Genomic DNA, 21,693 nt, shown 5'->3' with positions numbered 1-21,693 from the left:
TGAAACAGATCATAAGAGCCAGAAACAACTGTCTCTCAAAAGGCATCTCACTGACCATTTAGACAATTAACCAAGAGACTGAGCCACTCAGGCCTAAGGGTTACCAAGAAGATGAAATGGCCTGTTGTTTTGACATCAGGGCCTTGGAACCGCGTCTTGCCTGGAGCCTCTGGTTAAGTGTAGGAGTCTGTCTGAAGGCCAACCATGGCCCCGTGGGCATAAACGCCAGCTCAGTATCTCACCCACTCCTTGTCATTTTTCCTGGCACAAGCTGGGGGAGCTGAGCTGAAGGTTGGGAGCTCAGAAGCTAGGAGCAACAATCCCCTGTCGAGTCCCTCTCTCGTTTGACATTCACCCGGCTATATACCAGCCAGGCTAGTTTTCAGCTGGTCTATCTCCTTTCTGAGACAGATAATCATTCATTCCTTCATTCAATCACATTTATTAAGTGCTTATTGTGTGCAGAGCAGTATACTAAGCTCTTGGGAAAGTACAATGCAACAATAAACAGTGACATTCCCTGCCCACAATAAGCCCAGGGTACCTTTATTTATATTTTTTTTATTTTTAATGGAATTTGTTAAATGCTTTCTATATTCCAGGCACTATGCTAAGTGCTGGGGTAGTTACAAGATCAACAGGTTGGACACAGTCCCTGTCCCACATAATAAAAATGATGGTATTTGTTAAGTGCTTTCATTCATTCATTCATTCATTCAATAGTATTTATTGAGCGCTTACTATGTGCAGAACACTGTACTAAGAGCTTGGAATGAACAAGTCGGCAACAGATAGAGACAGTCCCTGTCGTTTGACGGGCTTACGGTCTAATCGGGGGAGACGGACAGACAAGAACGATGGCAATAAATAGAGTCGAGGGGAAGAACATCTCGTAAAAACAATGGCAACTAAATGGAATTGAGGCGATGTACAATTCATTAACAAAATAAATAGGGTAATGGAAATATATACAGTTGAGCGGACGAGTACAGTGCTGTGGGGATGGGAAGGGAGAGGTGGAGGAGCAGAGGGAAAGGGGGAAAAGAGGGTTTAGCTGCGGAGAGGTGAAGGGGGGGTGGTAGAGGGAGTAGAGAGAGAAGAGGAGCTCAGTCTGGGAAGGCCTCTTGGAGGAGGTGAGTTTTAAGTAGGGTTTCGAAGAGGGGAAGAGAATCAGTTTGGCGGAGGTGAGGAGGGAGGGCGTTCCGGGACCGCGGGAGGACGCGGCCCGGGGGTCGACGGCGGGATAGGCGAGACCGAGGGACGGTGAAGAGGTGGGCGGCGGAGGAGCGGAGCGTGCGGGGTGGGCGGTAGAAAGAGAGAAGGGAGGAGAGGTAGGAAGGGGCAAGGTGACGGAGAGTCTCGAAGCCTAGAGTGAGGAGTTTTTGTTTGGAGCGGAGGTCGATAGGCAACCACTGGAGTTGTTTAAGAAGGGGAGTGACAGGCCCAGATCGTTTCTGCGGGAAGATGAGCCGGGCAGCGGAGTGAAGAATAGACCGAGCGGGGCGAGAGAGGAGGAAGGGAGGTCAGAGAGAAGGCCGACACAGTAGTCTAGCCGGGATATAACGAGAGCCCGTAATAGTAAGGTAGACGTTTGGGTGGAGAGGAAAGGGCGTATCTTGGCGATATTGTAGAGGTGAAACCGGCAGGTCTTGGTAACGGATAGGATGTGTGGGGTGAACGAGAGAGACGAGTCAAGGATGACACCGAGATTGAGGGCCCGAGAGACGGGAAGGATGGTCGTGCCATCCATGATGATAAAGAAGTCTGGGAGAGGACAGGGTTTGGGAGGGAAGATGAGGAGCTCAGTCTCGCTCATGTTGAGTTTTAGGTGGCGGACCGACATCCAGGTGGAGACGTCCCGGAGGCAGGAGGAGATGCGAGCCTGAAGGGAGGGGGAGAGGACGGGGCGGAGAAGTAGATCTGCGTGTCATTTGCGTAGAGATGGTAGTCAGAGCCGTGAGAGCAAATGAGTTCACCGAGGGAGTGAGTGTAAATGGAGAACAGAAGAGGGCCAAGAACTGACCCTTGAGGAACTCCAACAGTTAAAGGATGGGAGGGGGAGGAGGCTCCAGCGAAGGAGACCGAGAATGATCGGCCAGAGAGGTAAGAGGAGAACCGGGAGAGGACAGAGTCCGTGAAGCCAAGGTGAGATAAGGTATGGAGGAGGAGGGGATGGTCGACAGTGTCAAAGGCAGCAGAGAGGTCAAGGAGCATCAGAATGGAGTAGGAGCCATTGGATTTGGCAAGAAGGAGGTCATGGGTGACCTTAGAGAGAGCAGTCTCGGTAGAGTGGAGGGGACGGAAGCCAGATCGGAGGGGGTCTAGGAGAGAATGGGAGTTAAGGAATTCTAAGCATCAATTGTAGACGACTCATTCTAGGATTTTGGAAAGGAAGGGTAGTAGGGAGATAGGGCTTAGTATGTGCCAAGTACATACTAAGTGCTGGGACGAATACAAGCAAATGGGGTTGGACACAGTCCCTCTCCCATATGGGGCTCACAATCTCAATTCCCATTTTATAGATGAGGTAAATGAGGCCCAGAGAAATGAAGTGACTTCCCCAAGGTCACACAGCAGTCATGGGGTGGAGCCAGGATAAGAACCCAGGTTCTCTGACTTCCAGGCCCGTGCTCTATCCACTACACCCTGCTGGGGCTCACAGTCTTCATCCCCATTTTAAGGATGAGGTAACTGAGGCACAGAGAAGTGAAGTGACTTGTCCAAGTTCACAGGGCAGAGAAGCAGTGGAGAAGGGATTAGAAGCCAGGTTTTCTGAATCCCAGGCCCATGCTCTTTCTCAAGACCATGCTGCTTCCTTTATGACTGGTATTTTTAAAATACACAGCTTTTCTCCACATCAGCTCTGCCATGCTGCTTTCCCTAATAAAAATGATTGATTGACTGAGTGAAGAGCTGAAAAGCTGGGCAGAGTAGACCAAACCTCTGTGTCCCTCTTTGAAACTTGTGTGTAATGGATAAGACTTGGAGATACCACTTCTACTACTAATAATAATAATAACAATGATAATAAAATTTGTTTGGTGCTTATTCCATGCCTGGCACCGTACTAAATGCTGAGATAGATACAAGATATCAGGCCCCACATGGTGATTCCAGTCTAAGGAGGAGAGAGAACGGGTATTGAAACTCCATTTTTCAGATGTGGAAACTGAAGCACAGAGAAGTTAAGTGACTTGCCCAAGGACACACAGCAGACAATTGGCAGAGCCGGTACTAGATGAGTGGATTAGTGAAGATGGGAGAGTTGAGATCGAGGTTATCTTTGGAGCAGTGAAGAGTGTGATCTATACTGGTTTCCCAGGTACCCCCCCCCAGAGTTTCCCAACCTCTCCACCAATCTTACCCACATCCTACCTCTGGCCTGGAATGCCCTCCCTCCTCATAGCGGAAGATAATTGTTCTCCCCTACTTCAAAGCCTAACTGAAGGCCCGTCTTCTCCAAGAAGCCTTTCCTGACTAAATCCCCCCTCCTCTTCTCCCACTCCCTTCTGCACTTCTTCCTTCTCCCTTCCAACACTTGCTCCCTTCATTCATCCTCACTCCCATCCCCACAGCTTGTCTTTTCTTATGCTGTCAAGTCATTTCCGATCCACAGCGACTTCATGGACACATCTCTCCCAGAACACCCCACCTCCATCAACAATCGTTCTGGTAGTGGATCCATAGAGTTTTCTTGGTCAAAATACCAGAGTGGTTTACCATTGCCTCCTTCCGCACAGTCAACTTGAGTCTCCGCCCTCGACTCTCTCCCGTGCCCCTGCTGCCCAGCACAGGGGAGATTTCTGTACATAGCTGTAATTTATTTATTTATATACATTAATAGCTGTCTCCTCCTGTAGACTGTGAGCTCGTTGTGGGCAGGGAACGTGTTTGTTGTTTTGTACTCGCCCAGGGGCTTAGTACAGTGTTTTGCACAAAGTAAGCACTCAATAAATACGAATGAATGAATGAATGAATGAATGAATGAATGAATGAATGAATGAATGAATGACAACTCCATGGAGTTCACAGGCAGTGGCATATTCTGTCTGGGTTGATGAGGTCCAGGGTTTGGAGGATAGATTTTAAGGGATCATCCAATTGCTCCCCAATATGAGGAGGCTCCTTTTTCCTGTATGTTCCACAGGCAAAGACTTTTGCTTTTCCATGATCCTGGCAGGAAAAACCAGGGATGGACCCTGGATTTTCACTTTATCCCTGGACTGTCACACATACTTTACACTTACACAAACTCTGCAACAGCTATTCAACTTTTTTCTCACATCCTCTCCTCCACTTAATTTTCCCATCCCAGTTGGCATCACCATCCTCCCGTCCTCTCATTATCTTGGCATTACCCTTGACTCCTCCCTCCTTTTCAACTTCCATATTCACTCCACCTTCACTTAACTTCTCTGTGCCTCAGTTACCTCATCTGTAAAATGGAGATTAAGACTGTGAGCTCTTTGTGGGAGATGGACTGGGTTCCACACTCTGGCCCCAGTGCTTAGTACAGTGCCTGGCACATAGTAAGCTCTTAACAAATACCATTAAAAAGAGAGAGAGTGAGAGAAGAAAAGAGCATAGAGAGGAAAGGGATGCTGGACAGCGAAACCCAAGGCCACATTGGAGGCTTCTGAGTAGGAAGAAGAAGCTTTCAATAAATACCACTGATTGCTTGAGTGATTGAGGAGAAAAGTCATCCAAGGATGAAGGCAAGAGATCAACCTAACATGTGCCAAGAGACAACTACTGAAAGCAGACTGATTGAAGGGATTAGGATGATGAAGGTACTGAGATGATGTGATTGAAGTTACAAAGGGTGTGGACAGGGCAAAGTTGGAATTGATGTTCACCCAATTCCATTTCTCCAGAACAGGGGGATGGAAAATGAAGTTTGAAGGGGGTAGGTTTCCACGCAAAGACAAAGACACTTTTTCACCCAGCAAGTGATGTGCATGTGGAATTTGCTAGCTCAGGAAATTGTGCTGAAAGGAAGTGTCGGTAAATTCCCATCTGGATTAGATAAATTATTGGAAGATAATCCATGATTGGTTATTATAAGGAAAAGGTAGGGATGTTGGATGGCTCAAGAAGGGGTAATTACATCCATGACTGATAAAGTCTCAGTTGGGATATTAGAGGGAAATGTTAAGGACATGAAATGGTCCCTCTCCAGTCCCGAGAATGCTCTTCTAGGTGATCCTGTCTGACTCAATCTGGCATACCATGTTCACATCTGCAATATAACCTGAGTGACAGGCAATTACCAAAGTTACCTCTGACCTGCTTCTTTTTTTTAATGAGATCTGTTCAGTGCTTACTACGTACCAGGAACCGTATAAAGTGTTAGAGTAGATAAAAGGAAATCTGGTTGGACACCGTCCCTGTCCCATAGAGGGCTCACAGTCTTAATCCCGATTTTACAGATGAGGTAACTGAGGCACGAAGAAGTTTAAGTGGCTTTTCCAAGGTCACACAGACAAGTGGCGGAGCTAGGATTAGAACCCAGGTTCCTTGACTCTCAAGCCTGTGCTTTTTCCACTAGGCCACACTGCCTCCAGTTCCTCAGCTGTTTACTTACCTGATTTAGCTTTTGCAAGCCATGTGACCCCCAAGTCCTTCAAGTAATGAAGTAAACCAGATGGCATCATCTCAGTTTTCCCTCATTTTTCTCAGAACAGACGTGTTACCTGGGAGGTTTTTTGTTTCCTTTTTTTAATGTGTTTGTTAAGCATTTACTGTGTGCCAAACACTGTTCTAAGCACTGGAGTAGATACAAGGTAATTAAGTTGGACACAGTCCCTGTACCACACTGGGCTCACAGTCTATATAGAAGGGAGAACTGAGAAACAGACACGTTTCATGACTTGCCTAATTAAGGTCACGCAGCAAGTATTTGGGAGAGCCAGCATTAGAACCCAGGTCTTCTGACACCCAGCCCTGTGCTTTTTCCACTAAGCCACGCTGCTTCCCTTCAGGTACTCATAATTAAATTGATTTGATGTAACTTCAATTACGACTGAAGTTTAATTCATCCTAAGTTTATTTATCAGTTTTCCTGTGCTCATTTGGTGGTTCCAGAGCCCTGAACACAATTTCAAACAGGTAGTTACCTCAGTTGAATTGGCCCAGCTGAGCGATTAAGCATTAAGCTCTTTAGCACCCTGGTGCGTTCAGGGATATTTTCTTTCCTCAGCTACTTTAAAGTGTAAATCACATCATTTACATTATTGGGGGAGCTCTTGCATTATCAATTCTCACTTTCCCCTTATTATCCAAATTTTATGACCCCCCCCAAGCTTCCATTTATATTTGATATTATAGTTACCACAATGTCCCACCTCTAATCCCCTCACATAACATGGTCCCTCTAAATTGACTTCAAAGCTGTCAATCCGTCTTTTATAGCTCATCTCTAGTCTGTAGGACTTTACAGACATGATGTGGGCGCATCCAACTCTTGTACTCTCTCAAGTGCTTAGTACAGTGCTCTGCACACATTAAGCACTCAATAAACATTATTGATAATATGGACTGCAAGCCTTTTAAATGGGCTTAGAATTTAAGAATTTAAGCAAATAATTGTAGCGATGGCACTCAATTCCACATTAGTGTTTTCCCTCTTTGAGTCACACAGCTGAAATAGTCACAAGTTGCAGTTACAGGCCTGGATTCCTGCAGAAGGCCTTATGGACCTGAAAAATAAGAGTCTTGCAGAGCTACCCACAGCCCAGTCTCCTGTGTGGATTAGCGGGATTCGAACAATCTCCCCGTTACCTCTTTCCCGGGCCCAACTGCAGGACCAAGCAGTCTAGGAGGAGAGGAAAGGAGCCAGCTTAGGTCATAGTTGTAGTAATAGTATTTATTAAGCACCTACTGTGTGCAGAGCACTGGACTAAACACTGGGAAAAAACACACAGGTGATAGTTTAGATGTGGTCCCTGTTCCTCCTGAAGTTCACAGTCTAAAATCGGTCGATTGGTCGATAAAAATAAGATGCGGAGGAGTCTGGCCACAGACATAGAAGGAAAGATGAAATTGTATTAATATTATAGAACGTGAACAACTTCATAAATGCTCAGTGGAAAAAGGGACCTGAAGGGGCCTTCTAAGATGTATAGACGATGCACTGTGCTCTTTCTTAAATCCCACCCAGCCCGGCAAGCACAGGGCATGTAGAGAGCAGGTTTGTTTGTTTTTACGGTATTTGTTAAGGGCTTACTATGTGCCAGGAACTGTGCTAAGCGCTGGGGTAGATAGATAGTAATTAGGTTGGACACAGCCCAAGTCCTACTCACAGTACCAATCCAAATTTACAGATGAGGTAACTGAGGCATAGAGAAGTTATGTGATTTGCCCTAAGTCACCCAGCAGATAAGTGGCAGAGCCAGAATTAGGACCCAGGTCCTTCTGACTCCCAGGGCGTGCTCTATCCATTAGGAAAATATGCTTCTCTTTCGTTTCACTCTGTGTGACTTTCCGAACATGGGATTGGGCTCAGGGCTGGGACTGACTTTAACGGTGGAATGTAGAAGCTAGTGCAGGGAGTTGGGAATGATTTGTGGGTAAGGAAATCAATAGCTTCTATTGAGCACCTCCAGTGTGTGGAGCACTGCAGGAAGTCTTTGGGAAAATTACTACACGCCACAGTTCCGCACTGCACCCTGGGGGACCGAACCGTCCAGAGGAGACGAACATTAAAATAAATTACAGATTGGAGGAAGTAAAGGAGAGAGGTATCTAAGTAGTATGAAGCGTTGTGAGTACTTAAGTGCTTAGGTTTAGGTGGCATGGAAGGGCTGAAGTGACCACTGGGGAATATAATAACAATAATAATAATAACAGTGACATTTGTTTAGCACTTACTATGTGCCAGGCACTGTTCTAATCGCTAGGGTGGATACAAGCAAATCAGTCCCACATGGGACTCCCGATCTCAATCCCCATTTTACAGATCAGAGAACTGAGGCACAGAGAAGTAAAGTAACTTGCCCAAGGTCACACAGCAGACAAGTGGCCGAGCCGGAATTAGAACCCATGACCTTCTGACTCTCAGGCCCGTGTTCTATCCACTACGCTGTGGATAGTGAATAATGGATATAAGACCGGAAGACCAATCAATCAATTAATAGAATTTATTAATAAGTATGGTACTTGTTAAGTGCTTACTCTGCACCAACCACTGTGCTAAGTGCTGGTGCTTACTATATCGCAGCACACTGGATGAGACGCTTGGTAGAGTACAGTACAACAGAGTTGGTAGACACGATCCCTGCCCTGAATCTAGTAGGGCACTTACAAACTAGTGGGGAATAAGAAGAAAGCCAAGTTAGGAGAGAAGGAAGAAGCTATGGAGTCATGGGTCATGAGTTCGAATCCCAGCTCTGCCACTTGTCAGCTGTGTGACTGTGGGCAAGTCACTTAACTTCTCTGTGCCTCAGTTACCTCATCTGTAAAATGGGGATTAAGACTGTGAGCCCCACGTGGGACAACCTGATTCCCCTGGGTCTACCCCAGCGCTTAGAACAGTGCTCTGCATATAGTAAGCGCTTAACAAATACCAACATTATTATTATTATTATTAAGAGATGAGACATAAAAGTGAAGAGTTTCTCCCACCTTATTACAAACTCTTCCACACCCTCCAGCCACTCACACCCCTTCCCTGCTGCTCCTCTTTGGGTCTAAACTCTGATTACTCATTTCCCAGCCCTGCAGGCCCCAATCCCGCCTGAAAATCTACGCCCAAGCCAGAGGGGATGCAGTTCAGATTGGTCTGAAAGGTTGTTGTCTTACCTTGTTCCCAGGGGAGATGGTGGACGCGTGAGAAAAGAGGACTCCAAATTAGGACCCAAGTAGATTTGGGGGGAAGCAGCCTCCTAATTTCTTCTCAGGTTTTCTTTTCTCTGACAACCACCACCCCAGAATTTCTCCGTAGGACCAGCTCCACAGAGGTCAATCATCAATCAATCAACAAATGGTATTTATTGAGCACTTACTGTGTGCAGAGCACTGTACTAAGTGCATGAGAGAGTACAATACAACAGAGTTGGTAGACACATTCCCCGCCCATACCCACAATGAGCTTACGGCCTAGAGAGGGTCTTGAGGGATATTGCCTCACTCTCCAGAGCTAACTGGCCGAAGGATTTTTCCTGTCTCCCTAGAAGCTGGTGGTGCCGGTCGATATGTGTATGGGAAATTAAGGGGTCAGAAAAGGCACCTTATATACCTGCTGGAATGGCAGTGTGTTGCCTAGCAACCAGAGTTGAGATGGAGACATGGACGATTATCCTTATCCCTCTCGCGGAATAGGTCCCCCTCAGCGGAGGAGATTTTATTCCTCAACATGCCGCACCTGGATGGCGGCCCTCTAATAGGTCTTACTTAAAACTTTCAGGTTTTTTTTCCAGTTTTAAGACATCGGCCTTTGGACCGTTCGATGTCTCCATCTGTGGGATTTTCCCCAGAGTCTCCCTGGCCGCAGGAACATCAATCAATCGATCGATCGTATTAGGCGAAGCGATCTCTGTAGCCTGGCCCTGCTACTCACCCAGCTGAGAGAAAGCCAGGCCATCTCCGTGCATCATTCTCACTTGCCAGGCAAGAGAGGATCGATGCCAATCCCATCCACCTACCCTGTGCTTCACCTCCTGGCATCCTCCCAAGACCGATCGAATGCTCCCTCCCCAGCCCCTGAATGGGCCAGGCCTAGTCACCTGGGAGAAGGGGCCAGCACCACCCTGGACTAGGCGTCCCCTGTCCTACATCCAAGTCCCCAGCCACGCTGACTCAGATCGGGTTTTGGCCTAGGTCTGGGGCAGACCTACTGGTGTGCCCAAGTGCTAATTAAGGATTCCTCAAGCAACTCCACCCTGGGGAAGGGGTGGCTATCTGATGGCCAACCTCCACTTCCTCTTAAAATGCTCGGGTGGGGCTACGGTGAGCACATGCGTTGGTATCCAACCACACAGGTTGTTTAAGGCCCTTACTTGTGGGTCAGCTGGCCACCCTTCCCCAAGGGCCTGTTGAGCAAAGTTTGGCAGGGGCTGGCACAGTTCTGGACTGTCCTCCCCTACAGATGGATCATTTCACCCCCATTTCCAGGAACATCAAGCATCCTGCCACGATCCAAGCCGCCTTAGAGAAGCAGTGTGGCCAACTGGATAGAGCACTTGTCTGGGAGTCAGAAGGACCTAGTTTCTAATCCCAGCTCTGCCACTCATTTGTTTTATGACCTTGGGCAAGTCACTTCACTGGGCCTCACTTCCATCATCTGTTAAATGGAGTTTAAGACCGTGAGGCCTTTGTGGGACAGGGATTGGATCTAATCCGATTAGCTTGTATCTACATCAGCACTCAGAACAGTGCCTGGCTTGTAGTAAGCGCTTAACAAATACCATAAGAAGTCCCATTCCACCTGAAGGTGGTGGTCCCAAGGATGATTTGCCCTTTTCCCTGTGATGTGGGTGGGGAGACACTGAGGCAAGGGCCAGAGCAGTGCCTTGCCAAGATCAGGCCAGCCGTCAGAGAGAGGACGTAACCATAGAAACAGGGGCCAAAAACTGTGGCTAAGCCTGGCTGGCAGCTCCAGGAGAACGGGTGGCTTCTGCTCCATAATGAATCCCTCCTTTGTGTCTGGCAAATGGCCACGGATGAAGTCGCATATGTAATCCTCCCATGGGTTTCCCCGTGAGAACCAAATTCATCTCTGAACTGATGGGGATTTGATTGAAAAATACAAATTGCAGTGGCTCCTGTTGATCCTGTGATTCCTGTGCTAACCTCAGGCTCACTATTTCACTCTCTGGTGGGAGAGTGGGGAGGGGTGCCTCTCAGTATCCCTGCGGGACGTGGGATGACAAGTGGGTGGGGAAGGGGCTCGTGGCTCAGTGGAAAGAGTCTGGGCTTCGGAGTCAGCTCTCATGGGTTCGACTCCCGGCTCTGCCACTTGTCAGCTGTGTGACTGTGGGCAAGTCGCTTCACTTCTCTGGGCCTCAGTTACCTCATCTGTAAAATGGGGATTAACTGTGAGCCTCACGTGGGACAACCTGATGATCCCGTATCTCCCCCAGCGCTTAGAACAGTGCTCTGCACATAGTAAGCGCTTAAAAAATACCAACATTATTATTATTATATTCAGATAGCTGCTCTGAGCTCACGAGGTCAGGAATTTTAGGGGTCTCGCAAATTGCTGTCAGCTGTCCTGGGGGCGGGTCCCTCGGGGGTACCTGCCTCCCAAAACCCCCCGCTGCATCTTCAAATCCTGTGGAGGTAGGGCTGGGGGGACTCAGGGCCCCTGCCCTTTTTTATGGAATTTGTTAAACACTTACTATGGGCCAGGCACTGTACTAAGCTCTGGGGTAGATACAAGATAATCAAAATGCACACAGTCCCTGACCCACACAGGGCTCACAGTCTTAATCCCCATTTTACCGATGAAATAAATGAGGCACAGAGAAGTGAAGGGATTTGTCCAAGGTCACACAGCAGACAAGTGGTGGAGCTGGGATTATTCGACACACTTATTCAGTACACCCCAGAAGGGGGAATTGTCAAGGGTCTGCAGAGAATTGTCCCCTCAGTCTCTGAAGATGGTAGGATTAGGGAAGAATAACAATGTTGGTATTTGTTAAGCGCTTACTATGTGCAGAGCACTGTTCTAAGCGCTGGGGTAGATACAGGGTAATCAGGTTGTCCCACGTGAGGCTCACTGTCTTCATCCCCATTTCACAGATGAGGGAACTGAGGCCCAGAGAAGTGAAGCGACTTGTCCACAGTCACAAAGCTGACAAGCGGCAGAGCCGGGATTCGAGCCCATGACCTCTGACTCCCAAGCCCGGGCTCTTTCCACTGAGCCACGCTGCTTCTCTGAGCCACACGTCTTCTCTAAGCATGGCTTAGTGGGAAGATCACAGGCCCGAGAGGCAGAGAACTGGGTCCACGTGCCTGCTTTGTGACCTTGGTCAAGTTGCTTCACTTCTCTGGACTGCAGTTACCTCATCTGTGAAATAGGGATTCAATACCTGTTCTCCCTCCCCTTTACACTATGAGCTCCATGTGGGACACAGATTATGTCCAACCTGATCCTCCTGCATCTACCGCAGTGCTTGGTACACAGTAAGCGCTTGACAAATACCACAGTTGGGTTGTCGCACCCATTGGCGAGTCCTTGGGGAGACACTGAGAAGTAACGTGGCTTAATGGATAGATCACGGGCCGGAGAGTCAGAGGACTTAGGTTCTAATTCCGCCCGGGCCTCGTCTGCCAAGTGACCCGGGCAAATTGCTTCGCTTCTAGTTGTTGGCAGAAAATGCCTGTTATATTATGACATATATATGTTATATTATATATATTATATTATGCTCTCTCAAGTGCTTTGTACAGTGCTCTGCACACAGTAAACACTCACTAGATATGATTGACTGACTGGGCCTCAGTTATCTCATCTGTAAAATGGGGATTGAGACTGTGAGTTCCATATAGAACATGGACTGTGCCCAACTTGATTAGCTTGTATCGAGCCCAGAGCTTAGTACAGTGCCTAGCACATAGTAAGCGCTTAACAAATACCATAAAAAAACAAACAAACTTTGCTCAGGGGAGGCCGAGGGATAATGATGGTCCCTTTCTGTTTTCGTTCTAGATGAATACCTCAAGGTATTAAACACCGCTGTAGCTGAGGTCAAGAAATATTTCCTAGGGCCATTTTCTCCCTCCTGCAAGATGGTAAAGATGATGAGGCGGTTTCTCTACACTGTTTTGCCCGAGGACTCCTACAAGATAGCCTCTGGAAAGCTCCACGTGGCCCTGACCCGAATGGCAGATGGCGAGAACATCGTGATTTCCGAATTCACATCCAAGGAGGAGCTCGTGGAGGTGAGGCGGGCTGAGCCTATAGACTCTAAACTCCTTGTGGGCAGGGAACAAATCTACCAAATCTCTTATATTGTAGATAAAGTGTATCTGTTATATTGCACTCTGCCAAGCACTTATTATAGTGCTCTGCACACAAAAAGCGCTCAGTAAATACCGGTGATTGACTGATTGAGCCTGAGGGGACAAGATGGATGAGGATCACGGACAACCTCCTCCCCTGACTAGCTCGGTCACTCACTGAGGGACAAGGAGACTCGGGCTGAGATCTGAGACTAGAACACCCTTTCTCTCCATCCCGCTTAGAACAGTGTTTGGTACCTAGTAAGCACTTAACAAATACCATAATAATAATTATTATTATTATCCCTCTCTCTCTCATCTACTTTCATTGACTCCTTCCTTCTCTCCCTCCTCACTCTGGCTGGACTCCCTCTTCCTGCCTTCCTCCTTGCTCTCTCCTCTCCTTTCTTCTTTTTATCCCTCCAGCCAATCCTCCTTTTTCCCACTTCCTGTTCCTTCTTTCTCTCAGGAGCTAGATCCTCAGGGTCAGCTGCCCCGGTGGGGAGGGACTGACCTGAGGCAGGTGCCCAGGACTCCTCAGCTGGTATTCTTGTGACAACTTTTCAGGGGTCATTGGTGGGCATCTCGGGGTCACCCTGCTTCCCGCCTCCTCCGGAGAGCTGCAGGGAGTTCTGTGTCTCGCCTCAGGTGCTGTATTGCAGCTGCTTTGTCCCAGTCTACTGCGGGCTCATCCCTCCGACCTACCGAGGCGTGGTGAGTGCTGGAGCTGGGTCGTGCCTGGGGAATGTGTCTGTTCTATTGTTCTATTGTACTCTCCCAAATGCTTAGTACAGTGCTTTGCACACAGTAAGCGCTCAATAATTAGTTAACTGACTGTCTGCCAGGAGAGGGAGGACTGGGGACTGATTGGCAAAAATCAGGCCTGTTCTCTGTCCACCTTGAGGCTCAAGGTGAAGAGCCCCATGAGAAGGAGAAGGGATATTGCCCAGTTAGGTGGGGAAGGGAGGCATGAATTTCAGTGGTTGGTTAGTCTGGGATTTGCCAAGTTTCTCTAGGCTCAAACCCCACCTGTAGTGACTTTCTATGCTCCGGGGACCCTTCCTCCTGCTCAGACCCTTGTCTTCATCCCTTACCTCCACTTGGTCAGAATTATCATCATCTTTGAGTGCTTATTGTGTGCAGAGCACGGTACTAAGTGCATGGAGGAGTACAACAGAGTTAGTATACACGTTCCCTGCCCACAGAAAACTTACAGAATCCCCAAAGACCCTTCAGGTCCATGAACCTCGCCCTCACTAGCTTGCAACCTACCGAGAAGTGGAAAGTACTGGGGCTGGGTTGTGGCCAGGGAATGTGTCTGAGCCCCGCAAAGAGGAGGCAGTGTGGTCTAGTGGATACAGCGCAGGCCTGGGATTCAAAAGGACCTGGGTTCTAATCCCAGCCCTGCCATTTGTCTGCAGGGTGACCTTGGGGAAGTCACTTCACTTCTCTGTGCTTCGGTTCCCTCATCTGTAAAATGGGGATTAAGATATTGAGCCCATGTGGGACAGGGACAATGTCCAACCTGATTACCTTATATCTACCGCAGCGCTTAGTACAGTGCCTGGCACATAGTAAGTGCTTAACAAATGTCATCCTTAAACATTAATTTGGCTTGCACCCCCACCTCCCTCCCCGTCCCCTAGAGATACATCGATGGTGGCTTCACTAGCATGCAGCCCTGCGCTGACTGGACAGACGCCATCACCATCTCTGTCTTCACCGGGCAGTATGACATCTGCCCCCGGGACTGCCCCGCCGTCTTCCACGATTTCCGGATGTTTAACTGCACTTTTCAATTCTCACTGGAGAACCTGGCCAGAATGACCTATGCTCTCTTTCCTCCTGACATGATGGTGAGTGGGGGAGGTGGTCGGGAGGGGAGAGAAGGGAGCAGTGGACCTGGAGAACACAAGATGGGAGGAGTAAGATAAGGGGTGAGGACTCTCCCCTCCCATCCTGTCCTCATCGTTTTTCCTTCGGTTCGAGGTGGGCAATGTTAGGGACACCAACAGGGAGGGGCCACGCCCACCTAGGCTCTGGCCAGTGATGAGGAGGTAGTGTGGTCTAGTGGAAAGTGCACAGGACTGGGAGTCCGGAGACCCCAGTTCTGCTCCCAGTTCCACCATTTGCCTCCTCCATGGCCTTTAGCAAGTCACTTAACTTCTCTCATCTGTAAAATTTGGATAAGATCTCCAGACTACTTGTTTTGTTTTGTCGTCTCTCTCTCCCATTTAGACTGCGAGCCCCTTGATGGGCAGGGATTGTCTCTGTTACCGAATTGTACATTCCAAGTGCTTAATACAGTGCTCTGCACATAGTAAGCTCTCAATAAATATGATTGAATGAATATCCCACGAGAAGCAGCATGACTTAGTGGAAAGAGCCCAGGCTTGGGAGTCAGAGGTCATGGGTTCTAGTCCTTGCTCTGCCAGTTGGCAGCTGTGAGACTTTGGGCAAGTCACTTAACTACTCTGTGACTCAGATACCTCATCTGTAAAGTGGGGATAAAGACTGTGAGCCCCAGGTGGGACAACCCGATTACCTTGTATCTACCCCGCTGCTTAGAATGGTGCTTGGCACATAGTAAGTGCTTAACAAATACTATCATCATCATCATATCTATTCTCCTTCCCCTCTAGATTGTGAGCTCCATGTGGGACAGGGGACTGTGGCCTATCCAATTATCTTGTACCTAACCCCGTGTTCAACACACAGTAACTGCTTCATAAATATTTATTTATTATTATATAATTATCGGGACAACTGAGGATTCAGAGGGGAAGGGGAAAGTGATGACAGAGACATTGCTCGGTCCTATGTGCCCCCCAGGAGCAATGCCAGTTTGATGCGGGGGAGCAGGGAGATCTCATAATACTTCCCTGGGCAAGTGGGCAGCTGGAGAAAAAGCCACAGTGGCCACCCCAGCATCACAACTCTGTATGCAAGGATCAGATCTCCCAGGTACCTTTCCTAGTTCTTCTACTCAAGAAACAAGCATCTTGTTGCTTCACACCCCTGGGCTTAAATTAAATAATAGAGGTATTTACTAAGGGCTTACTATGTGCCAAGCACAGTACTAAGTGCTGGGGCAGATACAAGATAATCAGGCCCCACACGGGGCTCACAGCTTAAGTAAGAGGGAAAAGGGTATTGAATCCCCATTTTGCAGCTGAGGGAACTGAGACACAGAGAAGTGAAGGGACAGTGAAGTGACTTGCCCAAGGTCACACAGCTGGTAAGTGGCAGAGCTGGGATTAGAACCAAGGTCCTCTGACTCCAAGGCCCTTGCTCTTACTGTTAGGCAACACTACTTCCCCTAAATGGCAGCCGGGTGGTGGAGCAGGAACTCTGACCCACCTGATTATCTCAAATCTACAGTAGTGCTTAGTTCAATGCTTGACACGTAGTAAGCGCTTAACAAATACCAAAAGCCAGAGGTGCCGGGTTCGAGTCCACCCTGGGCTGCTAACCTGTCGTGTGACTGTGGGCAAGTCACTTAACTTCTCTGTACCTCAGTTTCCCCACTTTCCCCATCTCTCCCTACCTCACAGGGTCGTTGTGGGGGCTGACATGAACTAATTAATGTGAGAGTGCTTTGGGAATAAAAGTGCTATAGAAAACCAAGGGACTGTTATTATTATGACTATTGCTATTATTATTGTTACTATATCCCACTCTCCCCTCCAGGCTCTTCATGAATACTATTACCGAGGGTACCAAGACACAGTCCATTACCTGAAGCGACTGAGTGAGTAATCCCAGGATGCCAGGAAGCTCCTTCCATCTCTGGATTCCTAGAGTTGGGGGGATCAGGGGAAGCAGTAGGTTTCCAAAGCCCCAAGTATTGAAACGTTCAGCTAGAAAAAAAAGACTCTGGAAGAGGTAGGTCAGAAAGCCCATCCAGACTCTTGCCTCTGGACAGAGGAATAACTGAACCATCCCTGAAAGAGGATCTTTCAACCTGCTTAAAGACCTCTCCCTGAGTGGAAACTCAACACTGTCCCTACAGAGTTTTACCCCTGTGACAGCCAGGATGTTCTTTTTCTCTGCACTCTTTCTTGCTGCAGTTTGAACCTTGCTCCTCCCATTCAGTTCCCTGAGAACCATTAGAAATAGCTGATCTCCCCATAGCAATCCCTCATTGTTCTTCATAACTGACCCCTCAACCTGTGCTTTTCTAGACTAAACACTTAACTCCTTTCACCCTTTCTTGTCAGGTCTATTTCCTTTTTTTCTGAAATACTTTTGATTTTCTTCTCTGGACCCTGTCCAGTGTCTCCATAATATCATGTTTAAAGAATCTTCCTTCGTTGAAACCCAACACCCTTAATGTTCTCCTACTCCCCTGAGGACTGTCTCCTAACTTTTAAACTTTTTCTTGTTCTGCATCCCAAAGAAGCCAACTAATTTCACCCATTCTACCCCACCCTCCATTATCTAATGTTACCATCCTCCCCCTCCTCTCTGCTTTCCCTTTCTGTTTTGCCCAGAAATGCCCTCTAACTGCAACTGCATTTTCTCCAAGGTTGCCTTGCCCACCTGGCCTGCCAGACCATTCCCAGAATGCCAGGCTTCCCTACCTGAACCTTCCCCAGGCTTATCTTTGAGACTAACGAGACTAATTCCCAGGAACTTCTGGGGAAGTTCGATGAATTTTGATAAATTTCAAATTTCACATTTCGATGAATGTGAAAGCAAAGAGTGTGGGGGAAGCTTAGCCCAACGAAATCTAATTTCACCCTTTCTTTTGACTGAGAGTTTATTGAAAACTTCTTACCTGTGAAAGCTGTGAGGTGCTAAGAATTTCCCAGAGCAGAAATTGGAGGCAGGTGCTCTTCTGATGTGAGAGTATGATGCAGGTGGAGTAGGGCACCAGAGAGTTAGGCCTGGCCATTTAGTTCATTCATTCATTCATTCAATAGTATTTATTGAGTGCTTACTATGTGCTGAGCACTGTACTAAGCACTTGGAATGTACAAATCAGTAACAGATAGAGACAGTCCCTGCCCTCTGACGGGCTTACGGTCTAATCGGGGGAGACGGACGGACAAGAACAATGGCAATAAATAGAATCGAGGGGAAGAGCATCTCATTAAAACAATAGCAAATAAATAGAATCAGGGTGATGTACATCTCATTAACAAAATAAATAGGGTGATGAAGATATATACAGTTGAGCAGATGAGTACAGTGCTGAGGAGATGGGACAGGAGAGGGGGAGGAGCAGAGGGAAAGGGGGGAGAAGAGGTTTTAGCTGCGGAGAGGTGAAGGGGGTGGTAGAGGGAGCAGAGGGAAAAGGCGAGCTCAGTCTGGGAAGGCCTCTTGGAGGAGGTGAGCTTTAAGTAGGGTTTTGAAGAGGGGAAGAGAATGAGTTTGGCGGAGGTGAGGAGGGAGGGTGTTCCAGGACCGCGGGAGGACGTGGCCCAGGGGTCGACGGCGGGAGAGGCGAGAACAGGGGAAGGAGAGGAGGTGGGCGGCAGAGGAGCGGAGCGTGCAGGGCGGGCGGTGGAAAGAGAGAAGGGAGGAGAGGTAGGAAGGGGCAAGGTGATGGAGACCCTTGAAGCCTTGAGTGAGACGTTTTTGTTTTGTGCAGAGGTCGATAGGCAACCACTGGAGGTTTTTAAGAAGGGGAGTGACATGCCCAGAGTGTTTCTGCAGGAAGATGAGCCAGGCAGCGGAATGAAGAATAGACTGGAGTCGGGCGAGAGAGGAGGAAGGGAGATCAGAGAGAAGGCTGACACAGTAATCTAACCGGGATAGTACCAGAGCCCGTAGCAGTAAGGTAGCCGTTTGGGTGGAGAGGAAAGGACGCATCTTGGCGATATTATAAAGGTGAGACCGGTAGGCTTTGGTGACGGATTGGATTTGCCTTGGTCCCAACACTCCTTTGTGTAGGAAGAATCACCACCAGTTGGTGCTGAGGTTCTCAGTGGCATATAAGGGTTCCACATCTAACATTGAACCTCAGGAGTTGCGGGTGGGGGAAGAGCTTAGTTTGTGCTGTTTGTTTTGTGTTGACATCTCTGAACCTTGCACCGTTGTGTTTGTTAGATGCCGCCAGTCTCCAATCTCCCTCCAGGAAGCTGGCTTTTCCCCTGGTGGATGTGTTCTCCCCAGGGAATCCATTGCTCTCCAAGGAATGGGCAATGGGTAGCAAAACAGGACCAGACAGGATGCCCAGCCGTGCATCGGACTCCTGTGAACAAACCCGGGAGGAGGCAGCGGAAGGGACCAGGAAGGATGGTAGCCTCTCGCCTGGGTCCCCATCCAAGCTGTCTGCTCCATCACCTCCTGGTTCCCCACCCAGCTGGTCCGCTCCATCGCCACCTGGGTCCCCATCCAGACACTTTTCTCCATCACCACCTGGGTGCCCACCCAGCTTGTCCACTCCATCACCCCCTGGGTCCCCACCCAGGCAGAAGGCTCCATCACCCCCCGGGTCCCCACCCGGCCAATTCTGTCCATCGCCTCCCGGGTCTCCACCCAGGCAGCGGGCTCCATCACCCCCCGGTTCCCCATCCAGGGAGTCCTCTCCATCACCGCCTGGATCCCCACCCACCCAATTCCCTATGTCAACCACGCAGCCCCCTGGATCGCCACCTCTCCGGTCCCCTTCGCCCCCTACCCAGAAGCCTATGCAGTCCCCAACATCTCCTGCACAGCTGCATACATCCACGTCCCGGTGGCACCCGGTGGCACAGGCCCAGCCTCCCGGATCTCCACCTCTACAGTCCCCTACAACCTCCGACCAGCTGCCCGGCTCACCACCCCTTGATTTTCCTGGATCGGCACCCATGCATTCCCCTGGCTCACCTCCAATCTTGTCAGCGGTCGCATCGTCTGCTCCACAGCCTCCCCTGGAGCCTCCGGTCACGTGCTCTCCCCAAGGTACCGTTGTCCTCTAACTTGACTTGGGCTTTGCGTTTTTGTCTAGCCTCCTTGGAAACTGAATTTCCCAAGCTTTTACTCAGCAGTCAGTCAATAGTGCTGGCTCATTTGGAAAGGTTGAAGTCAGAAGGAGAAAACACTTGGTGGCAGTTTGGCCTACTGGAAAGATCCCAGGCTTGGGAGTCAGGATACCTGGGTTCTCATCCCAGCTCTGCAACTTGCCTGCCGTGTGACCTTGGCAAGTTACTTGAGTTCTCTGTGCTCCAGTTTCTTCATCTGCAAAATGGGGATTAAATACCTATCCTCCCTCCCTCGTAGACTAGAGCCCCATGTGGAGCTGGGACTGTAGCCAACCTGATGGTCTTGTATCTACCCTAGCATATAGTGCAGGCTTGGCACGTAGTAAATGTTTGGCAGTTAACAAATGCTATTATTATCATTATTATTGCTATCATTATTATTATATAATGCAATTACATACTAATATAAAACCCTCCAGGAACTACCTTCTCCGGGGTGCAACCCTGGGTGACTTCCTTCAGGCTAAGCCAGGGGAGAGGACTTGGGAGAACTTTCATCCCCACAGATGGAGGTAGCCAGAACAAGCAATCAATTAGTAGTATTTATTGAGGGCTTACTGTGTGAGGAGCACTGTGCTTCGTGTTTGGGAGAGTACAGTACATCACAGCTGGATCTTCTGAAATACCTCCCCATTCCTACCTTGGCTCACACTCAAGTTCAGCTTCAATTCTGAGAAAGCACTCCACCTCCCACCAGCCCAATCTGGGACTCTCTCTTTCTTTCCAAATGCCCACCCCTGACTACTCCATCCAAGGGAAGAGGATGCCAGAGAGGCTGCTTAGCTCCTCCGTTCTCCTGGGAAGCAGTGGGGCCTAGTAGATAGACCATAGGTCTGGGTGTCAGAAGGATCTGAGTTCTAATTCTGACTCCGCCACTGTGTGCTGTATGACCTTGGGCAAGTCACCTCCATTCTCTATGCTTGTCACTTCATCTGTAAAATGGGAATTAAAACTATGAGTCACTATCATTAACAGAGTCACTACTTCTCTGGCTCCAATTCACGGCCTAGGAATAACAATAATAATAATAATAATAATAATAATGTTGGTATTTGTTAAGTGCTTACAATGTGCAGAGCACTGTTCTAAGCACTGGGGTAGATACAGCATAATCACGTGAGACTCACAGCTAATCCCCATTTTACAGATGAGGTAACTGAGGCACAGAGAAATTAAGTGACCTGCCCACAGTCACACAGCTGACAAGTGGCAGAGCGGGGATTCGAACCTATGACCTAACTCCTAAGCCCGGGCTCTTTCCACTGAGCCACGCTGCTTCTCCAAGAAGAAGAACCTCTTGGATGCCCAAGAACCCCTACTGTACTCAGCCTCCTGAAACCGATATCACAAGCATCTCACTTTCTGTAGCCAAGTCAATTCTGAAAAATTAAAATTTCTGCTTTGGACATTAATGGATAGAAAGCGGGGCCCTCAACCCATCCCCAGGGAAATGAGAATTCTTGCCCAGCCCGAGGAAAGAGAGAATTTGCAGATTCAGCTCTGAGGAGTCCCAGATTCTGGGTAACTTCTAGGACAGCTGACAGCACCAGACGTTGCTTGGACTCCACTGTTCCAAATCTGATGCCAAGAGCTCGGAACAAGAAAGAGTCTGGCGGGGCAAATTCCCAGGAAGCCAGGGCACAGGGAGGAGCCTCCCGGACAAACCTTCTGGTGCTTTGTATAGTGCCCGGCACGTAGTAAGCGCTTACAAAATACCACAATTATTATTATTATTCTGGGAATGGGGATCTCCTGGAAAGCATCCCAAGAGGGTAGGATT

The 21,693-nt window shown here is 48.6% G+C and overlaps 1 protein-coding gene across 1 annotated transcript; it reads left to right on the top strand.

The window, feature by feature from the left end:
• The first annotated feature begins 12,649 nt into the window (after nucleotides 1-12,649).
• PNPLA1 (patatin like phospholipase domain containing 1) lies at nucleotides 12,650-19,850 on the top strand. Its single transcript, XM_039912745.1, has 5 exons — nucleotides 12,650-12,882; nucleotides 13,591-13,656; nucleotides 14,589-14,798; nucleotides 16,633-16,693; nucleotides 18,997-19,850. The coding sequence occupies exons 1-5, from the start codon at nucleotides 12,730-12,732 to the stop codon at nucleotides 19,848-19,850; spliced, it is 1,344 nt and encodes a 447-aa protein (XP_039768679.1). The 5' UTR covers nucleotides 12,650-12,729.
• Nucleotides 19,851-21,693: the final 1,843 nt, after the last annotated feature.

This window comes from Ornithorhynchus anatinus, chromosome 7 (genome assembly GCF_004115215.2).
Source record: "Ornithorhynchus anatinus isolate Pmale09 chromosome 7, mOrnAna1.pri.v4, whole genome shotgun sequence".
Classification (NCBI taxonomy): Eukaryota; Metazoa; Chordata; class Mammalia; order Monotremata; family Ornithorhynchidae; genus Ornithorhynchus; species Ornithorhynchus anatinus.
This window is presented reverse-complemented; position numbering and strand designations above follow the sequence as displayed.